We start from the raw sequence: 27,214 nt of genomic DNA, 5'->3' as shown, positions 1-27,214 counted from the left end.
GAGCAAATTAATTCATAGTAACATGTGAAAACTTGCAGACACATCAAAAAAGTTTACAGATGAAAACAGTATAAAAACCAAGGAAAACACTAAAGCTATTGTTCAGTAAATATGATTAAATATATTCAAATTGCTTCCAGATTATGAAGTTCCTTTTGTTACAACAAATATATTTAACACTCATTTAAAATGTTATGCTGTCTTAATTAAAAAAAGCTTGTCAAATAATGTATCTGAAATAGATTGTATCATGTTTACATTCTTCAGAAGTGATTAATGATATGGCAAATTGCATTTAAAACTGAATGAAAACATTATTCTAGTCTATTCTTGTATATCCACAGCCATATTGTAGCTTTGCTCAAGAATGCAATAAAAAATTCTTTGGAAGGCTAAAAGAACCTTTAGACTCTCCTAAATATTGCAAAAGGAGAAACTCATTTGTTTGTTAATTAACTGAACACTTAGAACTCGAAAAGAAATTGGTAGAAGTCATTTTAGGTGTGATAAAAACATTTGCACTGCTTCAGAAACATATTCAGGCTGGCAAACTCGAACACACAGAATTTCAGTACCAAAAAATAAATACATTAAATAAAAATAGCCCATGCACACTGAGTCTTTGACCTCTCTTCACTCATTTTAGGCTGTGATGTGCAGTCTGCTTCGCCCTAGGGCAATAATATGGGCCCAGCAGTAGCCAAGAGCTATCAGCGCTGCAGTTTTATAGCAGCAGGTGTAGGGCTAGTAGAAAGAACAGAATACAGGCTTGATTCAATCACAGCAAATAAATCTCACCAAAGGACAAAGTAGCCACTTGTGGGTTTTGCCAGCTTGAATTACTTAAACAGACCAGCTGTGGACATGTTTGGGAAGAGCTGATCAGATAAACAGTGCAGAATATAATTTACATTCCCCTAATAACCTTTTACATGTCCAGAAAAAGGTTTCTACGTTTAGACTCTCGCTTGGGTTACTGCACATTGCCACACTTACAATTAAACAGTTTTGTCATTTGTTTCCTGTAATGAACATTCTGACTTGACAATCTTTCCTTCTGATTAAATAATACCATCCTTCTTGAATCATACTAATGCAACGCTTGTTCAATACGTTTTCATCATCTTAAGATCTGGAGGAGAAGGTCTGAAGTTTATTTCATTGCTTTGACATAATGGTGTAAATCAATCTCTAAACTCAAGGTATTTTTTTAAAGCTGAGAGGAAAGCATTAAACGTAAATTCTGCCATTCAAATAGATTCCTCCCTACCACTAGAGAGTTACTTCAAAGGAAATACCAAAGCCTAAATGAAAGTAAATGAGGTTTTTTTAATTGCTTAAAAATGTGCTAATTCCTTCAAGCCACCAACATACCCACCAATGTACTTCTGGCTTAACTCTTTTTTGTTGTTGGTAAGTGATTTACATTTTTCTTGTGTGACTCTAATTAATAGATTTTGAAAACAGAGCACCACCCAAGTGTGTTTTTCTAACCGAGAGTTAGCTTCATATAGAATAGTTACAGTATCTAGCCAGAAAATGTGGTATTTGGTTTCAATTCATTAGTTAGCAATGTACAAAATTAGAAATTATAAGGAAATAGGACATTATTTTAAAACAGTTATTTTCAACTAGCAATGGAGCAATACTGCTGCTATATGTTGAAAGAATAATGATATACCAAGATACTGTCTTTGTCTATTTTACCTATAGATTTATGTCTTTTGCTTTACCAGTTTTCTACAACTACTTCCTCCTAGCCTACATTAATTGCTATACCCTAGGCTCTGTCTTGATTATCTCACTTTGAAGCTGTCTAGATCACTGAAGACTTAAAGAGCTATACACTGTTCCAGGGAACAGGAGTCCCCACAGTTTTTCTTTGGGCTACTCACTTTCCGACTTGTCACACAACTGCACTGCCCAGCCCTGGTCTCCACATTGTACACGGGGGTTTCTTCTGGTTGATGAGAAAATGAACATGAGCCAGCTGCAGTGTGTGCTTGCAGCCCAGAAAGCCAACCGTATCCTGGGCTGCATCAAAAGGAGCGTGACCAGCAGGTCGAAGGAGGTGATCCTGCCCCTCTACTCTGCTCTCGTGAGACCTCACCTGGAGTACTGTGTGCAGTTCTGGTGTCCTCAACATAAAAGGGACATGGAACTGTTGGAACAAGTCCAGAGGAGGGCCACGAGGATGATCAGGGGACTGGAGCACCTCCTGTGTGAAGACAGGCTGAGGAAGTTGGGGCTGTTCAGCCTGGAGAAGAGAAGGCTGCGTGGAGACCTCATAGCAGCCTTCCAGTACCTGAAGGGGGACTATAGGGATGCTGGGGAGGGACTCTTCATTAGGGACTGTAGTGATAGGACAAGGGGTAACGGGTTAAAACTTAAACAGGGGAAGTTTAGATTGGATATAAGGAAGAAGTTCTTTACTGTCAGGGTGGTGAGACACTGGAATGGGTTGCCCAGGGAAGCTGTAAATGCTCCATCCCTGGCAGTGTTCAAGGCCAGGTTAGATGAAGCTTTGGGTGACATGGTTTTAGTGTGAGGTGTCTCTGCCCATGGCAGGGGGGTTGGAACTGGATAACCTTAAGGTCCTTTCCAGCCCTAACTATTCCATGATTCTCTAATTTCTGCACATAGTGTGCTAAGTTTCAAACCTCCTGGTAACAATAACTTTTCTCCAATATTCAGCAGAAGTAGATGCGTAATACACACCAAGTTTGTTAATCTGGCCATGATATCAATATTCATCATTCATCTCAGCATTACCAATGACAGCAATCTCTAGAACTCCCCATACCAACACATATCAGCCCCTTGCAAATTATGTGAGTCTCGGCACACTTTATACTGAATTCATTATTTATGCATATATACATGCATCTGCAAACATTAGGGCATGTCAACTGTACTGATGCCAGGAGCTGCATACAGCAGCATGGCATTATAATGGTAATAGAAATACCCAGGAGCCAGCAGGTGCTTCCACTGTTTCAAGGCCATTATCTAAGCTCAGCATCACACTGTCCCCCAGTTGCCAACTGCCGCAGTATGCAAGTAATACGAAGCAATGCAGGTATTATGAACACTAATTCTCCATTATGTATTAGGAACAATGTTTGCAGTAGGAATTAAAATATCAGCCCTTCATATATGTCGTGGTTTAAACCCAACCACAAACCTCGTTCACTCACTCCCCCCCCTTCTTGCCCTCCCCCTGCTCCTGGAGGGACGGAAAGGAGAATCGAAAAGAATGCAACTCCCAGTTACATCCTGGGCATGATGTGCTGTGGTATGGAATACCTCTTTGGCTAGTTTGGGTCAGGTGTCCTGTCCCTGCTTCCTCCTGGCTTTCCCTCCTCCCTGGCAGAGTATGAGGCTCAGAAAGTCCTTGGCCAGACCAAACATTTGAGCAGCAACTAAAAACATCGGAGTTATCAGCACTGTTCCCAGGCCAAAAATCAAAAACACAGCATTGCACCAGCCACTAAGAAGGAGAAAAATAACTGCTACTGCTGAACCCAGGACAATATACCAAGAAATATTAAGCCTATGCCTAATTGATATGAGAAATGAAAAGCCACATGCCACTGAATAAGTAATCAGTTTTGTATACCAAGACTTAGTGAAGCACATGAACCTCAGCCAGATCAGATAGAGAAACAGAGAATGTGAGAAAAACAGAGGCAGTGAGGAAAATAAAATGTGAGACTGAAAAAAGCCATGTATATGGACATAAGAAAGCACTCTGGTTCCATCTCTGCCACATACTCCAGCATGGCCAGTGGTGTGTTCAGGCTCAGTTACCTCACAGAGTGCTTTGAATCCTGATTATAAATTGTCACAGGTACAGCAAAGAAAGATTATCTTACTACCTAATTGTCATTACTTCATCCTCTCAACCGCAGTATAACTGCCTGCCAGTGTAATACTCATGAAACAAAAGAGTTAAGTTCTCTACAAGCTGCAGTTTTTTAATATAATGAATAAAAATATCCCAATAATAATTATTATATTGTTGAACAGACCATCAAAAGATACAATATCACTTTGTTCCAAGAATAGACTATAATAAGAAAGTATTAAAATTCCAGCAATTTAAAAACACATTAACAGGGACAAAAAACTCTTGTAATAATGTTTCCAAGTGCCATGAGTTAGTGACATTCAAAAATTAAGTGCCTCAGTGAAATCAAACCCACGTTTCCAACGTCTTTAGAGCAAGTCTTGTGTGCTTCAAGTTAAAGTATTAATTCTCAAGACAAATATTAAACTGCAGGAATAAAATGTTCTGTAGAAATAGTTCTTGACCTCAAAATGTCTCTATGGTAGGAATAAGCTTTTAAGGTCACTTCCTATACATAGCATACAAGTACCATTCATAAGCCACAATAATCTTCAGGGACAAGGAACTGACAGAAATAGAAAACCTGAGAACATTAATAACTAAGGATCCATATACAATACCAGGAATTTTCTCTCTTATTTCTAACAGTTCCATGAAGAGTAACCTCGTGCAGTTCTTTGATTTCTCTACTTACTTACATAACAGGTACTTGAACGTGCATCAGCAGTATATTCACACCACATTGAAAGAGTACACGTTTTCTGTATAGCAGTTACTTCTTGATAGGAAGCTTCTCTTATTTTGTACAAGATGTCCAAAGTCTCCTCCCTGCCATTCCTTCTATGTGTAGCTCCATCAATTTGCTGGCTAAATTCTATTAATCATTAATCTGCTGGCCACAATTCTTCCATTTTGTTGCAGAGAATGTACTTCTCTGCAAACACAAAGGATCTCTGCCCATGACTTCAATAGAACCTTACTTTACCTTACTCGATGCTTATGTTTTCTTTCTCAGTAACATATAATAGCTTCCTACATTATAAATCCCACTTACCATGTCCGAGTATTAACCTCGTATCTGTAAAGATCATCCACCAATCCATATTTATTGCCAGGTAATGCCTTGTATCCACCATGGACGTAAATAGATTTTGTCAGCTCATCATAGACGCTTGTATGGCCATATCCACCTTGCACAATTGCTCCTTTTGTTTCTGGTACGAGCCAAGAATTAGACCCTGGAATAGACAGACAAAAGACACAGGTTTAAGGTTTATTATTGCTAACACACAATACTAGGAGTTTTCAGTATATAGAATTATAATGAAAAGTGATTCTAAGTACAGCAATAATTGCAATTGGATAAAGATATTAGACTATTATCTGCTATTCTTGATTAAATCAGAAATACATTGTTGTCACAGGTGCCAAGCAGTATCAAATACTCTCCTATGTGTGAGTTCAGCACACACAGCCAAAAAAAAACTAAAACAAAAAACAAAAACAGCCTTTTGGAAAACGGGAAATTAAGGGTTATGATTAATTCTCTCCCAACCTTAACTTTGTCCCACCAGACATGGCTGATGATAATTCAGTGCTCCAGCTACCTCAGCTGTGTTAGGAACACCTGTACTCAATCACGAGGAAACTGTCTGGAGAAGCCTGGCAGAAACTGAACTGCTGTGAAGTGTGCGAAGCTCAAAGTACACAGATACAGATGCTTTGCTAGCAAACTGTACAGTTATTGAGTTAAAATCAGTTTCCAACTACCGCTTCTTAGTTATTTAACTGCAAATATTATCTACTCAGTTGCTGAACACTCACAGAAGGATAATTTGACAGCAGCTCATTAAACTGGCACTTAAATCACATTTTACATCACATCATTAATAACTGCACAGAGACACCAGATAACACCATTGTCCTGTTGTTACTGAAGAATAAAACAAATGGAAAATATTTTACAATAGCCATAAGAAAACACAGAGAAGTTAAAGGGTCACTTGTTGCCTGTGGCCCTGAAACTTCCAGCTTTTTATTTCTCCATCTTCCCAGCTGATGACATATGTCACAAAAAGAGCAAGCCAGGAGGTATTCTCTGTAGAAGACAGCCTATTCTGGCAGCCAGTTCTATGGGTGTGAAATGGAAGAAATCATTCACTTGCAGCCTCTTGAAGGTGAAGTCAGAAGAATACGTACTGTGGACAACCTCCAAAATGGAGCAGTCTCCTAATTCCAACCTAAATTGGCTGCCATTATGAAGTTATTTATCCAAAGGTAGCACACACCACCACACACGTTGCTTCATCTGAAAGTTACTTTAAATTCCATTTCAATATTTATCTGATATTACATGGGTGAAAATTAGCTCTTTTTCCTCTGTATTGTTCTGTTTAGTGAAGAGATTCATGACTTTCAGTCAGATTTTTTCTGTGTATGAACATTGATATTTGTGTAATACGCTATTTACATTCAACACAGTATATTTGCCTCATTTATATGTATTTTATTCCCATCTCTATGTCATGTATTATCAAGCTATTAAGAACTGCAATTCTGAACACAAACATCAAATTTGTACCAATAATACTGTGTTTTACACACAAATTACCTTGCTAACAGATAGATTTACTTGATACAATTTATCTAAGAGGATTGGTGAGGAGTCAACCTGCTACTACAACTTTCTATCACCAACACCAGGGCTGATCACTATTGAAATGAAAAAATGAGGATGAAGATTTACTCTACAGACAGATAGGAAAAGCCTCACGCTCACAGGCCCTTGTTCTCATGGGGGATGTCAACCACCCTGACATCTGTTGGAACGATGGCACTGCACGGCACAAGCAATCCAGGAGGTTCCTCGATTGTGTGGAAGACAACTTCCTTTTGCAAGTAATAGAGGAGCCGACAAGGAGAGGTGCCATGCTTGACCGCGTGCTCACCAACAGGGAAGGGCTTGTTGAGAACGTGGTACTCCAGGGCAGCCTTGGATGCAGCGATCACGAGATGGTCGAATTTGAGATCCCCAGGACAGTGAGAAGAGCGTGTAGCAAGCTCACTGCCCTGGACTTCAAAAGAGCAGACTTTGGCCTCTTCAGGTGCCTGCTTAGTAAGGTTCCATGGGATATAGCCCAGGAGGGCAGGGGGGCCCAAGACTCTTGGTTGATATTCAAGGATCACCTGCTACAAGCTCAGGAGTGCTGCATCCGGACTAGAAGGAAGTGCAGCAGGAGAGCCAGGAGACCTCCTTGGATGGATAAGGAGCTGCTGAGGAAAATTCAAAGGAAAAAAGAGGCTTCTAAAAAATGGAAGCAAGGACAGGCGGCCTGGGTAGAGTACAGGGATGTTGTCCGGGAAGCCAGGGACCAGGTTAGGAAGGCTAAGGCCCAGTTAGAATTAAACCTAGCCAGGGATGTTAAGGATAACAGGAAGGGATTCTACAGGTACGTAGCAAACAAAAAACAGACTAAGGACAACATAGGCCCCGGGGGACCTGATGGAATCCATCCGCAGGTCCTGAAGGAGCTGGCGAATGAAGTTGCAAAGCTACTGGCCATTGTATTTGAAAAATCATGCCGTCAGGTGAAGTTCCCGACAATTGGAAAAAGGGAAATATAACCCCCATTTTGAAGAAGGGGAAAATGGAAGACCCGGGGAATTACAGACCAGTCAGTCTCACCTCTGTGCCTGGTAAAATCTTGGAGCACATTCTCCTGGATGGCATGCTAAGGCACATGAAAAACAACAAGGTGCTTGGTGACAGCCAGCATGGCTTCACTAAGGGGAAATCCTGCCTGACCAATTTGGTGGCCTTCTATGATGGGGCTGCAGAACTGATGGATAAGGGTAAAGCAGTTGATGTCATCTACCTGGACTTGTGCAAAGTGACACTGTCCCACACGACATCATTCTCTCTAAGTTGGAGAGACATCAATTTGATGGATGGACCACTCAGTGGATAAAGAACTGGCTGGACGGCCACACACAAAGAGTCGTGGTCAATGGCTCGATGTCCGGCTGGAGACCGGTAATGAGTGGTGTCCCTCAGGGATCGGTGTTGGGACCGGTCTTGTTTAAAATCTTTATCGCTGACATGGACAGTGGGATTGAGTGCGCCCTCAGCAAGTTTGCCCATGACACCAAGCTGTGTGGTCCGGTTGATATGCTGGAGGGAAGGGATGCCATCCAGAGGGACCTTGACACGCTTGTAAGGTGGGCTGATGCCAACCTTATGGAGTTCAACCATGCCAAGTGCAAGGTCCTACACCTGGGTCAGAGCAATCCCAGGCACAGCTACAGACTGGGCAAAGAAGAGATTCAGAGCGGCCCTGCAGAGAAGGACTTGGGGGTGCTGGGCGATGAGAAAATGAACATGAGCCGGCTGCAGTGTGCACTCGCAGCCCAGAAAGCCAACCGTATCCTGGGCTGCATCAAAAGGAGCGTGACCAGCAGGTCGAAGGAGGTGATCCTGCCCCTCTACTCTGCTCTCATGAAACCTCACCTGGAGTATTGTGTGCAGTTCTGGTGTCCTCAACATAAAAAGGACATGGAACTGCTGGAACAAGTCCAGAGGAGGGCCACGAGGATGATCAGGGGACTGGAGCACCTCCCGTATGAAGATAGGCTGAGGAAGTTGGGGCTGTTCAGCCTGGAGAAGAGAAGGCTGTGTGGGGACCTAATAAGCAGCCTTCCAGTACCTGAAGGGGACCAATAGGGATGCTGGGGAGGGACTCTTCGTCAGGGACTGTAGTGACAGGACAAGGGGTAATGGGTTAAAACTTAAACAGGGGAAGTTTAGGTTTGGTATAAGGAGGAAATTCTTTCCTGTGAGGGTGGTGAGAGACTGGAATGGGTTGCCCGGGGAAGTTTTGAATGCTCCATCCCTGGCGGTGTTCAAGGCCAGGTTGGATGAAACCTTGTGTGGGATGGTTTAGTGTGAGGTGTCCCTGCCTATGGCAGGGGGGTTGGAACTAGATGGTCTTGAGGTCCTTTCCAACCCTAACTATTCTATGATTCTATGATTCTAAGATGGACATATATGTGTTTCAAGAAAAAAAAAATCACTTCCTCCACATAAATTTTCACAATGGTGTTGATCATACATATCACAGAATAGTTTACATTTCATAGAATCAAAGATTCACGGAATGGTTTGGGTCAGAAGAGATCTCAAAGCTCATGCAGTTCCAACCCCCTGCCATGGGCAGGGACACCTTCCACTACAGCAGGTTGCTCCAAGCCCCATCCTACCTGGCCTTGAACACTGCAAGGGATAGGGCGTCTGGTTTCTGTAGCATTACCATCCATGGCAAAATTGTAAGCTTTACATGACTTACAGCTATTCGCATTTCTTCACATCTGCTTGTGTAATAAAAACCATGTGCTATACATAACTAAGTAAATTTGAGCAAAAAGATCCAGCAACTTACTGAAATAAACATCAAAAATAGGATCAAAGTTTCTCTTATTTCCTGAAATTTAGTTGAGTTTTGAGTATAGAAATGTGTATCTAGTTTTGTTATCTTTCACACTTCTTCAGCGTCTTGAATATTGCACCATACAGACAAAAATACAATTCTGTCTCAATTTACAGACATCACTATGCATACGATCTGGGGTGGGGTTTTTTTCTAAGAGACTCATTGATATGGATCATCACCTATCCTTTTTAAACAAAAATCCAATTTCTATTGAAGATATTTACATAACTCTTCTCATACTCAAGAAGGTCCCACTCTTTCTATCATCAGATCAGATGAAGTATTCGATTGACCAAATCAGTCATGCAATACTGCATCCTCAACAGCTTAAAAAGCCAAATACAGAAATATATCAGTGAATAAACAAACCAGAAAGAAGGAAATAGGATTTTTGTTTATTTCCAGATTTCAATTTGTAAGCCTAATAGTGTAAAAATAAGATCAAATTAATTTTGAAATAAAATCACAAAAAAGGACATCATTCCAGTAATAGGGGCTTCTACTTTTCACTTGTAATTTGACATTTTTCATCAACATCTGGGGCATTTTCCAGAGAATTCTACCACATAAAGTTTCTCTCACAATGCTTAGGCAAGTCACTGCGATAACCTGAGAGAATTACATGTGTCACATGTTAAAGTGCTGGACACTGCTACAGGCTGCAATATTACAGTCGCCTTTGTCAACAGAATGATATACTTCATGTCCCGCTTTCCCTTCCAGGACTCTGAGCAAGTGAAAGAGAAGAGGCATCGACCAAAACATGTAAACAGGAAAAGAAATTACAGCTGAGATAGCAGCTAACCTCCCCAGTTTAATGAACTGAAGCTGGGCATACAACTTCTGCAGACACAGCAAGTGAAAATGCAGGCTCAGGAGCAAGTGTTTTTAACAAAGCTGGTTAGATACTACCAAAGAATAGCAACCATGGTGCTGACATTAAAGACCAGAGGGAGGGGAAACAGCATATGGACAATTACAGACCTTAATCTCACCTCAGTAATAGGCAAATGTTTAGGACAAAGTTTGGGCTTGTTTGTTTTTTTTAAAAAGGATAAATAAAAAAAAAAAAAGTTGAAGTAATGGGAAACCCTTTCACCAAACAATACAAATGTAACCAACCATTTACATCACCTTTACCTAAAAAACAATTAAAGGAGAAGGAAGAATAGGTGATCTTCATATCTGAGTTTTAGTAATACCCTTAACTCTAGTGTCACAATGGGAAATTGTTAAATAAACCATCGTAACAGAACGGGACTTGAGCATGAAAAAAAGAAGCAGCAATGAACAGTTTTGAGAGGTGGTGGGACTATTAGGGATACTTTTTAAGGACCAGAATGGGTGTATTTTATGACACTGTCACAAATTCAGTGTGTAGTAATTGCATAAATTTAGACAGTTCACAGAAGCAGCAGAAAAATGTGCAAAATTAACTGGATGATCTTGGCTACAAGAAAAAAAAAAAAGGACCAAAATTCAACAATGACCTAAAGATACTGTGCACTGGGATTAGCAACTTGAACGTCTATAAAATGGAACCTCATCCACTGATAATGACTGAGAATAAGTAGCAGCACTGCTTCACCGAAGAGTCATTAATGACTTTCTCACAGATGCAGTACAAATGTCATTTTACTACCTACCAACTGAGGTGTTCCCAATAAAGTAGGATTAAGCTTAGTTAGCCAGGCACTGGTGAAATCTCACCTAGAATATCCCAAAGGCTTCATTAATCATCCACATTCAAGACAGATGAACTCCTTGTGGAAGAGGTACAGAGATGAACTATTAGAATGACAGGAGAATAGATGAGGTTGCCTTAATTAGTCTTGCAAAAGAGAGTACTGGTATCTATAAATATAATTCAGAGAGAATTCTAGGAAAGGAGACAAGCTGCTTATATTAAACAATGTATCACCCAGAAAACAAGTGAATATAAACAGGCCATTGATAGAGATAGTGTATGAATTAGAAGATGCCTAGCCACTAAAATTATACCCGCTTTTCTAATGGCACTGTGAACAAAATCCAAACTGTTTCAGATTAATCCTCATACATTTTTTAAAGGAATTATGAAATACGGTGTTTACACTTTAAAAGAACTGATTTTGATGGCCAAGGTGAAAAAATTCAGTGCTTTGATCACAGGAAGTTGATCACATCCAAAGAATCACATCCAAAGATGTAAAATTATTCCATCATCAAACAATGAAAGGCAAGAAAAGAGAAAGAAACAAAACTTAGTTTCTTGTTTTATTTTTCTCCAATTCGTGTAATTGTACGGAACTGGGAAGGCCAAATCAAGAAAAACTGCAGATTTGAGCAATAACCTTTTAATCATTCAAAACAGAATAACTAAAATAGCATTTTGAGATATGGTTGTTTCCAAAATGATGTTTGAAGACCGGTATTTTTTTTATTATGAAATAATAAATTCAGTAAGAATCCGTGGAAAGTTAGATACATCAGCCTGATCTGCCATTAAGACAATACAACCTTCAAACAGACTAGGTAAAAAGAATATAGAATCATAGGGCTGGAAGGGACCTCAGAATCATTCAGTTCCAACCCCTCTGCCACAGGCAGGGACACCTCACACTAGACCATGTCACCCCAAGGCTCTGTCCAACCTGGCTTTGAACGCTGTCAGGGATGGAGCATTCACAACTTCCTTGGGCAACCTGTTCCAGTGCCCCACCAACATCACAGTAAAGAACTTCTTCCTTATAAGTAACCTATACACTCTCTATTGAATAAGCACCTAAGTGTGGCATCTTCATTTCACTGCAGCGACAAACTTAATTTTTTGAGCAACCATGAAGCTTATGATAACTTACAATCAAGGGGAAACACATGTTGCATCATAAAGCCATTTCTTTAAACACTATTTCAAAGAAACATTTTTAATCAAAAGCAACCTACAACCTACTTCTAAAGTCATAATAAAATTCAGCCTAGAAAACAAAACTGTATGCTGATAAACCAAACCACTCTTCTTAAAAAAATATATATAACAGCACAAAGGACTTATTCAGAAGTTTCTCAATATATAAGGAGATTTATAAACCTCACCTAAAACAAAACATCAGTATTATATTCACCTTCAGACTCACATTGAGATTCTTAGGAGGTTTATGAGGTATTGCTAACCTAAAGGGATATAAATTTCTCTGGGGAGTAACCCAGAAAAGCTTTATGGTTCAAGTTAGTAAAATCATTCACATAATTCCCATACCAAGATTTACTGGTTCCTCAAAAATCATAAGTCTGAGTAGAGCAAGAAAGGACGACAGGAAGCTCTTTTGTTCCTGCAACAATCACCACACCTTTGGAGTGGAAATGAACTCCTGTGCTTTTGTATGGTGAAAACCTGCCTGCAAACCATGCCTAATTTTCCAGAATTTGACTTGATGGAACTTACTTCCTGCGCTGGACAACGCCAAAGAAATTTTCAGGCCCTGCACACGTTTGATTCACATATTTTGTTAGTAAGAAGTACATAGCTATATGAAAAGCTAAGGAATCCACAAATCATTAAAAACCCTTTAGAGGTTTGTTGACCTAGACACCACAGAAATCAGGGTCACAGCAACTAAAGAAAGCTTTCGCACCATGCATCAGGTTCAAAGTCCATTAACAGGACTGGAACACTAGACGTTTCAATTCCTATGAACCAAAGGATAAGTCGCCTCTTTCTACACCTCTTTCTTTCTGTAGGCACCTGGTAAATGCTTGAAAAATAGCCTTCATTAGGACTAGAAGTCATGGCTGATAACATTTTAAAAGAACAAAGCAATACAATTTGAAATGGTTGGATTTGATGATCTTAAAGGTCTTTTCCAACCTAGCTGATTCCATGATTCTATGAAATGTTAAGGCAATCTATGTTTTAAGAATAAGCACAAAGAATATATTGGACTTTAATCTTTCTTTCCATAATGCCCTTTTATAAAAAAAATTTTCTTTCCTATTCAGGTGGGTTCACAGAAATGGTTCTATCACTTCCTATGTCTTTTAAGTTTGGATTCTGAACTGCTGACGTTCCCCAGAAAAAACTAGTCATTCTTAGTTCAAACCACCATCTGGAATTTTAAGGTTAAAAATGATCCCACAGGTGAAAAACCATAGATAAATGTTACAGCTGGAAATTCAGGAAAATTCACCACAAAATTCATTTAATTTACAGGGGAAGGGAAGGAATGAGATGCAATCAGGTTAAAATGAAACATGGGAATTAGCCACAGCAAAAATGGTTGTTACAGCATTTTAGACCATGTTCTGCAAAGCATCGCATGCACCAATAATCCTTTATCACATCAGTAGCCCACTGAAATCAATGGTTTTCAACAGTAATACCGCCTATTTTTACAAGTTTACTTTATATTTGATACAAGTGAAACATATTTTCTCTATCAAACTAAATTTCTCACTAGCATGTGATGAAATAATCTCCTCAGAAGGGAGGCATAAAAACAATATAATAATTCAAACCCATAATAATTGCCAGAGAAAAAAGTGCTTTCTCTGACTCAAAGCTTATCACCATGGTATGAAAGGTTTGGGGGGGGTAGAGGAAGGGGAAAGTTGTTTTGTTTCTTTTAAATATGCTTATAATCTGTTTTATTAATCCTCCACAGTTTTAACATTTTAAAAGATTAAAGTAAGAAAAAGTTATACATATTTCAACAATAAGGCCTGCAATAAAATCTGCCAGAAAGAAAGTGCTGTACTACAAAGTGAATCATGTACCCCTTTTCATAAGGCAAGAATAATACTGGTACTTCTACTTCAGACTAAATAAGCAGCATGTTAAGAAGCCAATAACTGATTCAAAGTTAAGTCAATAGACATTACAGTGAATGAGCATGCAGAAAACAGACCAACATATTTTTGTTTTTGAAGAAAATAATCCTCTCTGATAGGTTAAAAAAAACTCTGAGAAATTACATTTTTTAAAAAACTATTTTAATACTCAAAAAAATCTTATAATACTGTTGCAAAGCATCATTCTAAGACCATAGTTTTATAGCGCTTCAATGCAGTTCAATCAAATTTTGTAGATAAAGCACATCATGGTGCTGCTGCTCTTATTTCCATTCTCTTTTATCCTTTTTTCAACATAGTTCTAAAATGCCAACAGTACCATCAGAGCTAATGCCAGGAAGCATAAGAACCCACTGAGTTTTGAAGGGATTTCCCCTGCCTATAAATCTGCTTAAACAGTGTCTATATACACATACATACAGGCCAAAAAAGTTAAATGGAACAGTAAAAAATTCTTATGCTTTGACATATACTTCTTTGATATTTTGTATTATGCACATTGTGGATGGCCTAAATAACCAAGTGGTTCAGATCAATTCTATAGAAAACAAAGAATCGTGAAAAGTAAGAAAATGTTACAATTTTAATTAGGAAGCATATAAACATATCTTCAAAAGTATCAGAAGGTGTCAATTTTCATGTTTATTCTAGGAAAATAATATCTTTGATGTATTATGTGTTAGAAAAAAATATCTTTATTTAATTCTAGTATTGAAAATCACCTGTAGGAAAAGCTTACAGTTTGTAAGGGGAATCCCAGACAGCTCTGGGAGGTTATTTACAAAAATTAATGTTCATTTTCTCTTGTTTCCTCTAGAAGCAACATGCACAGAGCATCTCTCTCTTATAGAGAACCCTACATACAATGAAGTTATTACATTTCAAAAGCCAGAATGAAAATTTTACAGCAACATTAACCTTCAAAATAAGCAAGTAATTTAGTAAGCACTGTACATCATATTCTGTTCTGACGTTTCTGATTTTTGACCTACTTACTCTTTTTTAATCTATCTGCTCTGTAGTAAAAGCTATTAAGTCTGTGGTAAAAAAAGGTAAGTTGCATCACAACGATAACCACAACATGGAATTTGTGGTTTCAACTTTTGCCTATTAAAGAGTACCACAGCCACGTACACAGTAATATATCGGCCATGTACACACTAATATATAGCCAAAGCCAGCATACTCAAACATGTATGAAATGCTACTGCTTGACAAGAAACCTAACCTACATTATAAGCTCTTTTTTGTTTCTTTCTAATTATCTGAAAAATACAAATTTTCACGCTGAACAGGAGTGTTCTTCACATAGGAAAAAAGTATCAGGAATTTTTCAATCAGTATGTGATAAAATTATTTGAAAGTGACTTACTGATGTAGTATTCTTGCACAATGCTTGTGTAACCATATATGGCAGAATATCCAAAAATTATAATCATAACCACATCTCTGCTGTCCAGCTCTACTATGTGTGCTGAATGACCTTCCACAGCATATTGTTGGCCATGTACAAGTACTGCAGGAGTTCTGGCACTCCACATTTGACTGTGTATGTTGAAAATCCACAGCTCATCAGTAACATTGCCATTATTTGCTTCAATTTTGCCTCCATACATGTAGATTTCTTCCTGCAAAAATTGGAAGGGAGAGAAGAGAAAGCAAATAATGGATTACAGAAAGATAACATCTGAACTACATATTTCTGTGCTGTGCAGTATTTCATAACTGAACTATCTGATTTCGATCTTAACGCTTAATCTTACATTGACTAGCTCAATATCAGACACTAATCCCAGGCAACGATATTTAAACTAAACCAACAATGATGATAAGGAGACTATTTCTCTGAAAAATAAACCTAGCCATGAAAATGACACCAAAATTAATCTCAACCAGATTACTTCAAGCAGAAAAACTTTAATTACACGGCTCTTCTAATCCATCCTGCAGCATTCTATTAAAAAAGAAAAAAGAAAAAACCCACACTAAACAGAAAGGATATTATATTGTTTTCTTAAGGAACAGTTCACAGAACTAAAATGTGATTTTACACACACACAGTCTATGGAGATTTCATTCAGCACAAGCAGAAGAGAGCACATTCTTTCCTAATAGCAAAGTAACTTAAGTCCTGAGAAAATTCGCAGTCATCAGAGCCCAGAGAAAAGGGACAATGTTTATATAGCATCCTCTTGGGCACATTCGCTAAAATCAAATCCCATAGGGAAGTACTTTGAGTTCTTTTAAAGGGATGCAAAACAGATTTTCTGGTCTTCATGAACCACATACCTCAAACAGCAATGCCATCTGGTTTGATAAGTCATGAAGGATTTACTTAAATATTGACTGAAAGCAAATCCTACTAAATCTCAGACTTCATCTAGAGTTGCAAGCCAAGGCACACAAAGTCACAAAACAAATTCCAGCTTGTTAGTTTCACAGACTGCCTCAAAGACAGTTTGTCCTGGGTAGAAAAAATTACCTCTGGTTCTGGGAATAATTAGTTTTTGCTAGGACATACTAGAACCACATGCACTCTGCATCCCACCTGCATGGTGCTTGTACTGTTTGCAATTGCCTTCTGCATACAGCAATGCAATATTCTACCCCAAATTCAGTCTTACCTGGCTAAAAAAAAAAAAAAAAAAAAAAAAAAAAAAAAAAGAAGGTTCAAGCTTAGAACATTGGCAAAGTTTTGCTTGGCATGGGATACTGAGCCTCAGGAAATGAGACTAGAAAATTTAGTAAGATGGAACATAAGAAGTCTGGATCAACCATGCAGAAATTTCGGACTTGTACAAGGAGCTGATGGGATCTAAATAGAAATGTAAGCTGCATGCTATTATCATCATACACATCAAGGAAGATGAACTCAAACGTATGAACTCAAACGTAAGCATGTCAAATATAAGTAGAATGACAATCTATTCAGTCAGGCAAAACAAAGGCTTGTGAGGGTTATAAAGCTATATAAATAATACCTGCACTTGACAGTAAACCACAGAGTCCAAGATCAAATGAAAAACTTCCTCATTACTCAGACAGATTAGTCAGCAAGTAATTGACCAAACTGTCTGACCTGTTTTCAAGAGAACACTTGAAATTTCTACAAGTTTCAACTGTTTTATTTCGTTTTCATTTGCGGCAGGTAAACATTTCTTGATTTGGAATTTATATCACTTCTATGCACTGATACTCTGTGTTACTGATAAGTTTGGATGGTGGTGTATGACCAAAAGATGTTCACATCCTTCAGTATGAACTTGTAATACGATTAGATACATGTATCTGAACCCATTCTTTTCCCATGAGACAAAACAACATTTTAAACAGCATGGTGAAGACCCGCAAAAGTTGTAAGGAGACTGTGCACTGATTCGAAGGCATGGCTTGAACAGGTATCCTCCTTAAAAGCATCCTATATGGCTCATTCATTACACTGCCACAAAGATCTCACACAGCAAATCAGCATCTCTAACACAGTAGATTAAATATTTATTTCTTTATTTTTAAATGCAGACAGACTAGAGCAGACAGAGGAGCTAATTAGGGAGCTGCAGGTGCTGTATAACAGTAACCAAAGAAAAAAGATTTGACATTGAGGAAGACACTACACAGAAAAAAAGGTGACCTAAAGAGCTGCATGAACTTTGGAATGATTACTCAGACAGCTGACAGCAAAAAAAAATCCTCCTCACAGTTCTGTTTTAAATGATTCAAAGTTCAGATAAAAGAACACTCCTGTGAGAAGCAATCTTTATAAATGACACAGCAGATCCTGTACACAAAACTATTCACAGAATAAGATGAGGAGGTCATGACAACTGCTTTATCAACCGCAAAAACAGATTTAACTAAGCTTCGCTAAGGGCTATTTCTGAGATGAAGCAGCTCCTAGTGCTGCTGAAAAACACTTTAAAACTTAGTGATGATCAGCTGAACACAGACAAAGAAAGGCTCATTGACCAGAGTCAGTAGAATAAATACAGAATGAAAAAAAATGGCACATGCATAGTTAGACAAAACTCAGCATCCTAGGCACATAAAGGTGGACATTTATCTGGAAAGCCTAATCAGGAAGAGACTGTAGGAAGGTACCAGCGCAAATGGTCCTAAGCAGCCTAAAGATTTTCAAAGAAAAATACAAATCCCATTACAAACTTACACTACCTTTATCACTTATATAGTTCCTTTGACCTTGGACATGCTCTATTCCCTACATCATATCTCAGTGTTAATACTGATTTAATATTTCATATAAGTGCAGTAATTCAAGATTTTTCTAAAACTTATCATAATTTTATTCTTTAGACTTTGCAATTTTTCTTATTTCCTAAAAGAACAACATTTATCAGCTGCTCTGACTGTACCCAGCAATGTCACACTGTTATGCAAATCTTGCCTGCATTCCAAAAGAATCTTATCTGGTAGTTACCAAAAAAAAAAAAAAAAACCAGTGTAAAGAAAATGCAATAAGAGGGTAATTTACAATCCATTTCTAATGAATTGGAAGTAAATTAATCATGTTAAAATAACTACGCAATTTTCATTTTGTACTTCTCAACTGAGTTATGGCTACATAGTAGAAAAGTCTCTTACTCAGAAACAAGTTTACTGCTTTAGTTCTTATTTAAATCTAATCTGTTCCTGAAAACTTGGCCAAAAAAATACTACTCCTAAACTGCATGAAGAACAGTCAATTCCCAATTTTCTTGAAACACAATTATCCATCTTTTTGTCTCCCCTAGACTGTACCCATGCATTAGTCTATAAATTAATTTTATGTAACCTAACAGGACTCAAATTCTTGAGAATTTCTGTTCTCTGCATACCTAAAATTTCTAACAGTTTAGTCAAATCTTTAAGAAATTTCTGGATTATTTTTTCCCTAATGAAATATGAATAAGACTCAAGTCACCTAGCAGTAACTCATTCAACACAAGCCTGTTTTCTGCATTCAGCATTTGCCACCTGGTTTAGGACTATGCAATACTTCTTCCTTTTCCCCAAGACATACTTCTATGTGTTATCACAAAAGAAAAAACTGAACAATCAACATCTCCACATGAGCCAATTAACCTCCCATTACATCAGACTGATAAAAAAAATAGCAGAAGAGATATATGGACTCAATACTAATACCAATTAATTTGGAAAAGAAATCAAAACAATCATTCGTTTTAATAAAGCTTTAAAATTGGAAGTAACATTCATTAAACTCAAATGAGCCAAATTAAGTTTAACTATGTTTAAAACGGCCCATATACTGGAAAACATCTTGACATTTACTACTACATCGGCCTGCATGCTTGCTTCATTCCTATCGCCAGACTCAAAGGAAACAAATCTCAATGGCCAGTCATCCTTCCAAACTCTTGGGAACACTAGCAGTAGTTTAATTATGAGGATGAATGCTGTGATACAACCACAAGTTCACTACCAAGTAAGCTTCCAGCAGCAACCATAAACACCTTGTATGCAACTCCCTTTCTACTTTATTCCAAGAATCTAGTATTTTCCAAGTTACTGTCAAACTCCCTACACCTAGTCACTATTTAGCCAAGCTATATGTACTTACTTTAAAAACCTCACAAGCCATTTACTCCAGTCTCTTTGTAATCTTATTTCTTATATGAATTATTTTAAAGTATGTGGGCATTTTTCAGTATCAAGACGCCAGGAACTATACACAATCTTTGATGAGAACCAACTGATATCAGAGAGAGGCAGTGCCTTTCCAATAGCCATTCTGAAACACTGAAGGTAATGTGATTCAACCATTTAGTTGGTCTAAAAGCAAGAACTTTTATACTCTTCTCATCTATAAATGCATAAAAAGTCTCAGTCACTTGTCATAACTATATATCAGTGAGAGTCATCTGATTTTTTTTTCTTCAGAATAAAGTAGTACAGTACTTTCATTTTAACTAAAGAAGCTTTCTGAGGGAAATGGGCACAGTAACTTATTCTCTACAGAGTCAATCTTATAGCTTCAATTTACCTTGCACCACAATCAGGCAATACCAGCTCTGTGCTCTCAATCCAGTCTAGCACTAGGCTTTGAAATCTCAGGAGCTCAAGTCAAAAACTTAATCTAATTTCCTCTCTGTGGCTATTTTTTTCTTCCAACTATAAAGGAAACGTTACACAATGACTAGTACACAGCTGAAAACACAGCTCAAAGCTGCCATCTCTAGGTATTATGTTCTACTACTCTTCACACTACATTATTTTTCTGTTTGTTTCTAGAGACTGCACACCTGAAAAGAAAAATATCAAAAGTTTATCTTAACAAGAATTTACTGCAAAAAGATGTACCTTTTCCTCTCGAAATTTCATACATGACCAGCTCATTTTGGCGCATGTAATTGATATTTAATGTAATGTAAGTACAAGCAACATATGAATTATATGACATGAATAGTGCTGTGTCCATTATTAGTGAAATCTAATTACTAATTAATATGTGCTTTTAACAGCAACAGCTTCTTCACTACACACTTGCTTGTAGCATTCATTAATATTAGCAAGAGTGGCATTTCCTCACTGATATCCAAAAGGATCTCTGTTTTAACACAGGTCTACTGTATTTAATATTTGCTGGTAAAAGTAGCTCAAATTGGTTACTGTTTAGTCTGGAATATCTCAAGAAAATATTAGCAGTGTCAAGTAAAAAGGTTAAATGATATTTTAAGCCTTTATTCTGAATTGATAAATGATACATTACTTGAACGTTTCTGAACCAAAAGGTTCACATTCTACAAGTACCATAACAAGCAAAGATAGCGGTCAGAAAGATCTGACCTTTCAAAGACCAGATAATACATTAGTAATGAGTCAGGGAACCAACAACCTGAAAAGCAATTTCTGAATTGATGTTGGGGCATGCACAAAATCTTGTTCATATTACTGCTGAAAAACGCCTCTATTATATTAACCATGCCATAGACAGTTTCAACATCTCTGGAAGAATAATAATAAAGGAGGACTATATAAAAGGAAGACTGATCATAAAAAGAATCGGAAAGGAACAAGTAAAAAGGATAAAATCCTTACTGACAATATGAAGACAATTTAAGGACATCTGCACAGATCATATGAATGCTTTCTGTTTACAAATCCTTTCCACTACAAATAGGTAAATAAATAAATAAAAAAAAAGCTTGACTTAGCAGGAGGATAATGAAGACTGCTAGAAGAAAAAATATACTTCAAGATAAAGGTTAAAAATCTCCAGCAGATTAAACCACCGAGAAATAACAAGTCAAGACATGAAACAGTTTAATGAGCTGCCTGCAGAATTTATATATAAATAAATACTATATATAATAAGTACTAATACATCATTTTTCAAAGGGATTAGAAACACAGCTAACTAGATACTTTGTGGTGCCAAGAGACACAGACACAACAAGGAGTATTCTGAGAAGATCAATTGGTAGCAATAAAATGAAGTTAATTTTCCAGCAAGACTTCTTCATGGTAGACTTCAGAGGTATTTCCACAGCAGAAATTCTTAACAGGAGCTTATAGTAAAAAAAACAAAGCTGACGGAACAATCAGCAACAAGTCAGCAGGATCAGTTCTGAAGGAATTCAAGAACAAAAAAGATGATCCTTCTCTGTAGCTTGTAAATCCCTCCTTAAAAATGTGTTAGTACCAGAGGAGTGCAAAGCAACAGGCATAAAGGACTGAATTCAGGGAACAAATGGATAAGACAGGCCCACAGAGGGAAAGTCTAACAGCTTTTGAAATGGGAAGTTTTATCTTGCAAATCATTGGATTTTCTTGAAGAAATCAAAGGTCTGGTTGAGAAAGTTACCTGGAATTCCCAAAAGACGCTTGACAGTTTCTTTAAGGCATGAAAAATCTTAAGAGACTCTGCGAAAAGCAAGGCAGATAACACAAGGCTAAATAATTCAGTAAATAAAGGCTTTGGGGAAAAATGGTCACTTAAATGCATACAGGTGATTAACAGTGTCCCACAGAAATCTGCATCTGGGATATGTTTGTTCAACATACTGACAAGCCACCTGGCACAGGAATGAATGGAAATATTACTAGGTTTTGACAATACTATGCTACTCAAAATAGCTGAGATAATGGTCAAAAGCAAAGAATTACTTGCAGAACAATCTCATAACACTGAATGTGCAATATGAAGACGAACAAAAGTGTAAATAGAATCATAGAATAGTTAGGGTTGGAAAGGACCTCAAGACCATTTAGTTCCAACCCCCTGCCATAGGCAGGGACACCTCACACTAAACCATCCCACACAAGGCTTCATCCAACCTGGCCTTGGACACCGCCAGGGATGGAGCACTCACAACCTCCCTGGGCAACCCATTCCAGTGCCTCACCACCCTAACAGGAAAGAATTTCCTCCTTATATCCAGTCCAAACTTCCCCTGTTTAAGTTTGAACCCGTTACCCCTTGTCCTGTCACTGCAGTCCCTGATGAAGAGTCCCTCCCCAGCATCCCTATAGGCCCCCTTCAGGTACTGGAAAGCTGCTATGAGGTCTCCACGCAGCCTTCTCTTCTCCAGGCTGAACAGCCCCAACTTCCTCAGCCTGTCTTCATACGGGAGGTGCTCCAGTCCCCTGATCATCCTCGTGGCCCTCCTCTGGACTTGTTCCAGCAGTTCCATGTCCTTTTTATGTTGAGGACACCAGAATTGCACACAATACTCCAGGTGAGGTCTCACAAGAGCAAATAAGCATTCACATAGGTAAGTTTGAGGTTTTATGCATATGCACTCCTCACATTTTAACTCTGTCCATACAAATGTGGGTTTTTAATTGACTAGAATGAGATCTTGATGTTATAACTGATAGTTCTGTGAAAATATCTGTTCAAAGACAACAGCAGATTTTCAAAAAGCTAAAATACCATTAAGAATAAACAGAAAAACATTAGACCTCTGAGGAACCAATATACTAAAGACTGTGATTCCCTGTGTTTCAGAAGGGATATTACAGAACCAGAAGAGGTAGAGGTGATAATTCAATGTTATCTAAGGTATGAAATAACTTCCTTCTAGAGGATTATTGAAAACACAAGGAATTTTCAGCATGAAAAAGAAATGATAGAGAAAGGAAATGACAGACTCACAGAAACTTGTGAGTGGTACTGAGGAAGTAAATGGAAAGTAAGAAATAGTGATTATCAAAATTAAAACAGCTAGTACCACTCTCCAAAAATGGGGTATTTCTTCACAAAATACACTGGAGTTCTTTAGGCACAGGGTAGCATCAATGCTAAAATAAATAGATGGTTCAAAAAATAAAAAACACCACACACATAGATTCATAATCTTTCCACAAAAATACTATCCTATATTAGGAAATCTCAGATGCAGACTACAACAATATTCTGAGGAAGCTTTAAAATGTTCTAGTCATTTTTTCTTATATTCTTCTTTTGGTGTTTGCTGTTACCCATTGTTTAAGACATGTTACCAGGCCAGATGAACACTGTGGTCAGACTTTATATAATCTTTTATGTTCTTCCCTGATGGATGTATCTTCTACAAACAACTAAAAATGTGATACAATTTCTGTACTTCTCTGTCACCATTAACAAGTTCGCCATCATCTGTACAAGGCTGAATTAAGCACTGCATTCCCTTTCGCACTCACATAACTAACAGTAGCCAAAAAGTAACCAATAAACAAAAGCCTTTTTTCTTTTTTTAAGTAAAGATCTTTTTTTTCTTTATATTCTATCAGTACAGGGAATCATTTTTTCTTTTTTTTTTTTTAATATAGTGAAATAAACCTCTAAAAGTGCTTTGAAGAAAGCCACGTGCAGACTACATGGTATCAGTAGAAGCAAAACTATCAGTAGTTCGTATTTATTTGAATTTACGATAAGACGACTGTCGTGGTTTAAGCCCAGCCATAAATCAGAACCATGCAGTCTACTCCCCCCACCCTTTCTTCCCCCCACTCCTGGAGGAATGGGAAGGAGAACTGAAAGAATGCAACTCCCACGGGTTGAGATAAGAACAGCCCAGTAACTAAGGTATAACACAAACCACTACTGCTACCACCAATAATAATAATAATGATAAGAGAAATAACAAGGGAAGAGAATACAACCACTCACTGACCGATACCCAGCTTGACCCCACAGTGAACTAGCCCTCACAGGTAACTCTCAGTTTACCTCCTGGGCATGACGTGCTGTGGCATGGAATACCTCTTTGGCTAGTTTGGGTCAGGTGTCCTGCCTCTGCTCCCTCCCAGCTTCCCCTCCTCCCTGGCAGAGCATGAGGCTCAGAAAGTCCTTGGTCAGAGTAAACATTACTGAGCAGTAACTAAAAATGTCGGGTTTATCAGTGCTGTTGCCAGGCCGAAAGTCAAAACACAGCGCTGCACCAGCTACTAAGAAGGAGAAAAAATGACTGCTACTGCTGAACCCAGGATAATGATATACTCCAGGGTTGAGCGCTCAGGTATGTGTTGTAGCCTTCTCTCCAGACCTGCCTCAGGCCATGTCTCCTTGTGCCCCTGACTGGTCTCCCTGAATAGTACCCAGACCTGGGTCTTTTCTTGCCGTGTCTGGGTCTGTCAAAAGAGCCTGCTACAGACCCTTGGCTCTGCCTGCTGGGCGTAGTCCCTGGGGATGGTGCTCAGTCAGCAAGAGCATTGCCATGGTTCCTAGCTCTCCTTCCCTTAGTGCAACTCCAATTATATTAGTCCCCTTTTATTGGGAGGTTTAGCTCTGAGGATTTATGGTCAGCTAGTAAGTGACTTAGATCTATTGCACAATCTTTTTTCCAAAAATTGTGCAATACATCTAAGTACTGAATAAGACACTAATACAAAATGTTTAGGGACTAGAAATTAAATTATCCTCAAAAATAACCTATGTTCATGATGAATCATTTTAAGATCACTAACCGCACACACAAAGGGATTCATGAAATAGGATGCTGAAAAGTCCAAACCTGATATAAAGCAAGAGTGTGTCCATATCTCTGAAGTGGCCCTTTGGATACAGGTACAACATTCCATATACTGCTTTCCAGATTGTAGCTAAAAGAGAAATAGAAAAGTAAACATTTTCTAGCTGCAGAGAAACAGAGAGGTTTGTATGTTCAGACTGACATCTGTTTGGCAAGTTTGACCAGTCGCTATTTATCTGACATGGTTATTTGTTAGCAACAGTAACATGATTATTCTGAACTGTTACAATAGTGTACAAATGTTCATCAAGCAAAACAGGAGGAGCTCTTTCCCATCAATAATGGGGCTGTAATAAAAATCACCAAAATTATCTGGTAGCTATGAATCTCCATTGCCAAGATCACTGTTATTAGCCACATAAACAACCCACCCCACTCAACTGCTTATGTCACAATCTTTTGCACTACTCTGGAGAGTTATTGTTGAACACTCTCTCTGCTACGTGGTTGATTTTAATTTCCATTAGTTTTTTAATTAACTATTAATCCATTAATGCATTAACACATCACAAGATGAAAGAGAGGTAAAAAATTATTAATAGAGGTAGAAAAGAAAATTATGATAATGATGATGGGATTGGTTTTGGATAACTGTAAATGTGTGAAAGAAAACAATGTAGACAAAAAAAGGAGAAATAAACATGCCATCATTTCCATTTACCACATTTAGGACTTCTCTATATATACAAGTTACCATGAAAATCAACTAGGTAATATTTACAGCTGCTTCAACATTGTTTTCAATACATGATGAAGTGTACATACATCCGAACTGTCATAAAGAAGTGAAACATGGATGAACTGCTTAAACCATGCTGGCATGGCACTAATGGTCAGTAGAGGGTTACCTCTACTGACAGGGTAGATTTCTGCTACCCAAGGTATTCATGCATTACATGCAAGTCTCCTATATTAATAAATTATCTTCAATAATGTAGATAACATTCTATATGCACTGCTTGAAAATGTCAGCATATGGATTTCTTTATCTGTTTAATCACATTTTTATGTTTTGCAGCAAAGTGTAGCAAGTGTTTCCACAAAACTGAAGAAATTACACATCAGTATCACATACAGATTGATGGTACCTGTATTTTCACCTATAATAATCATAAGAAAATGACAAGCAGAAAATAAGACAATTACTAAAGAACGCAAAAACTTAAACCTTTACATAAAATTGCAGTGTAGAGACTACCTCCCTGGTAAGATCTGTTTTCCCTAAGCTGCATCAGAAAGGATATGACAAAAGGATAAATCACTTACTTCAACACCATTTGGAATGAACTGTAGTTAAAAGTGTAGCCACCAATCACCCACATAAATTTCCCGTGCAGGACTGCCTTATGGGAAGCCCGGCCCACAGAAGGGCTGAATGGTTTTACATTTGGTAGAATCCAGTAAGACTCTGTAGAAGGGACGTTCAAAGAACAATCTGGACCTGTTTTGTAAACAAATGTGCAATTTGTACAATCTGTTAGACAGGGATGTTAGAGCCACCAAAGCAGAAACAGGGAGGCTTAATTACAGATGTCAGGATTGCTCATTCTGATAAAATACAGTATACACTTTTATGTTTAACAGATGCTCAGTGAAATAAATTGACAACAGGGGATGTCAGTCAAATTGAAAGCATTGGATTAGCTCAAATAATAATGATCCATTTCTGCATTCTTCTCTGAGCACATATTGTATGAGTCAAAAATTAAAAGAAAAGCATAATGCATCATATTTTTAGATGCTATACAGGTTGAAAACATACAACACAATACACACTGCATGTTACCTCTGGGGAAAAACTTACTGTGGTTACTTCAAATACGGTATAGCTTATATCAAAGCAAATAACATTACAGGAAATTATATAGATATATCCTATTAAATCTTAGGAAGAAAAAAATTGTCCTTTGCCAATACCATTCTGCATTGCCTTTCAAGAGTACAACAGACTGTAAAGTGCTTTAGAAAAAGATCTGATTATTCAAATTTCGTAAAATTGTATAAATCATTCTACAAAGATAGCAAATCCACAGCTATTATTTTGAAATTTAGACAATTTTTTTCTAAGAAAGTAACCA

The 27,214-nt window shown here is 37.9% G+C and overlaps 1 protein-coding gene across 9 annotated transcripts in view; it reads right to left on the bottom strand.

The window, feature by feature from the left end:
• Positions 1 to 27,214, bottom strand: part of ATRNL1 (attractin like 1) — a 543,705-nt gene that overhangs the window by 446,482 nt on the left and 70,009 nt on the right. For 8 of the 9 annotated variants that reach the window (XR_010610974.1, XM_065672331.1, XM_065672333.1 and 5 more), the window contains exons 6-9: positions 26,403 to 26,577; positions 25,119 to 25,206; positions 15,536 to 15,791; positions 4,905 to 5,088 (exon numbers count right to left, since the gene is read on the bottom strand). Coding sequence is in view for 8 of the 9 variants with exons in the window: in XM_065672331.1 (XP_065528403.1) it covers positions 4,905 to 5,088; positions 15,536 to 15,791; positions 25,119 to 25,206; positions 26,403 to 26,577 (703 nt within the window). In the remaining variant the exon portion in view is untranslated. The remainder of the gene's footprint in view (positions 1 to 4,904; positions 5,089 to 15,535; positions 15,792 to 25,118; positions 25,207 to 26,402; positions 26,578 to 27,214) is intronic. The other variant, XM_065672332.1, reaches the window with a different exon arrangement.

The sequence above is a fragment of the Lathamus discolor genome, chromosome 3, assembly GCF_037157495.1.
Source record: "Lathamus discolor isolate bLatDis1 chromosome 3, bLatDis1.hap1, whole genome shotgun sequence".
Taxonomy (NCBI): Eukaryota; Metazoa; Chordata; class Aves; order Psittaciformes; family Psittacidae; genus Lathamus; species Lathamus discolor.
This window is presented reverse-complemented; position numbering and strand designations above follow the sequence as displayed.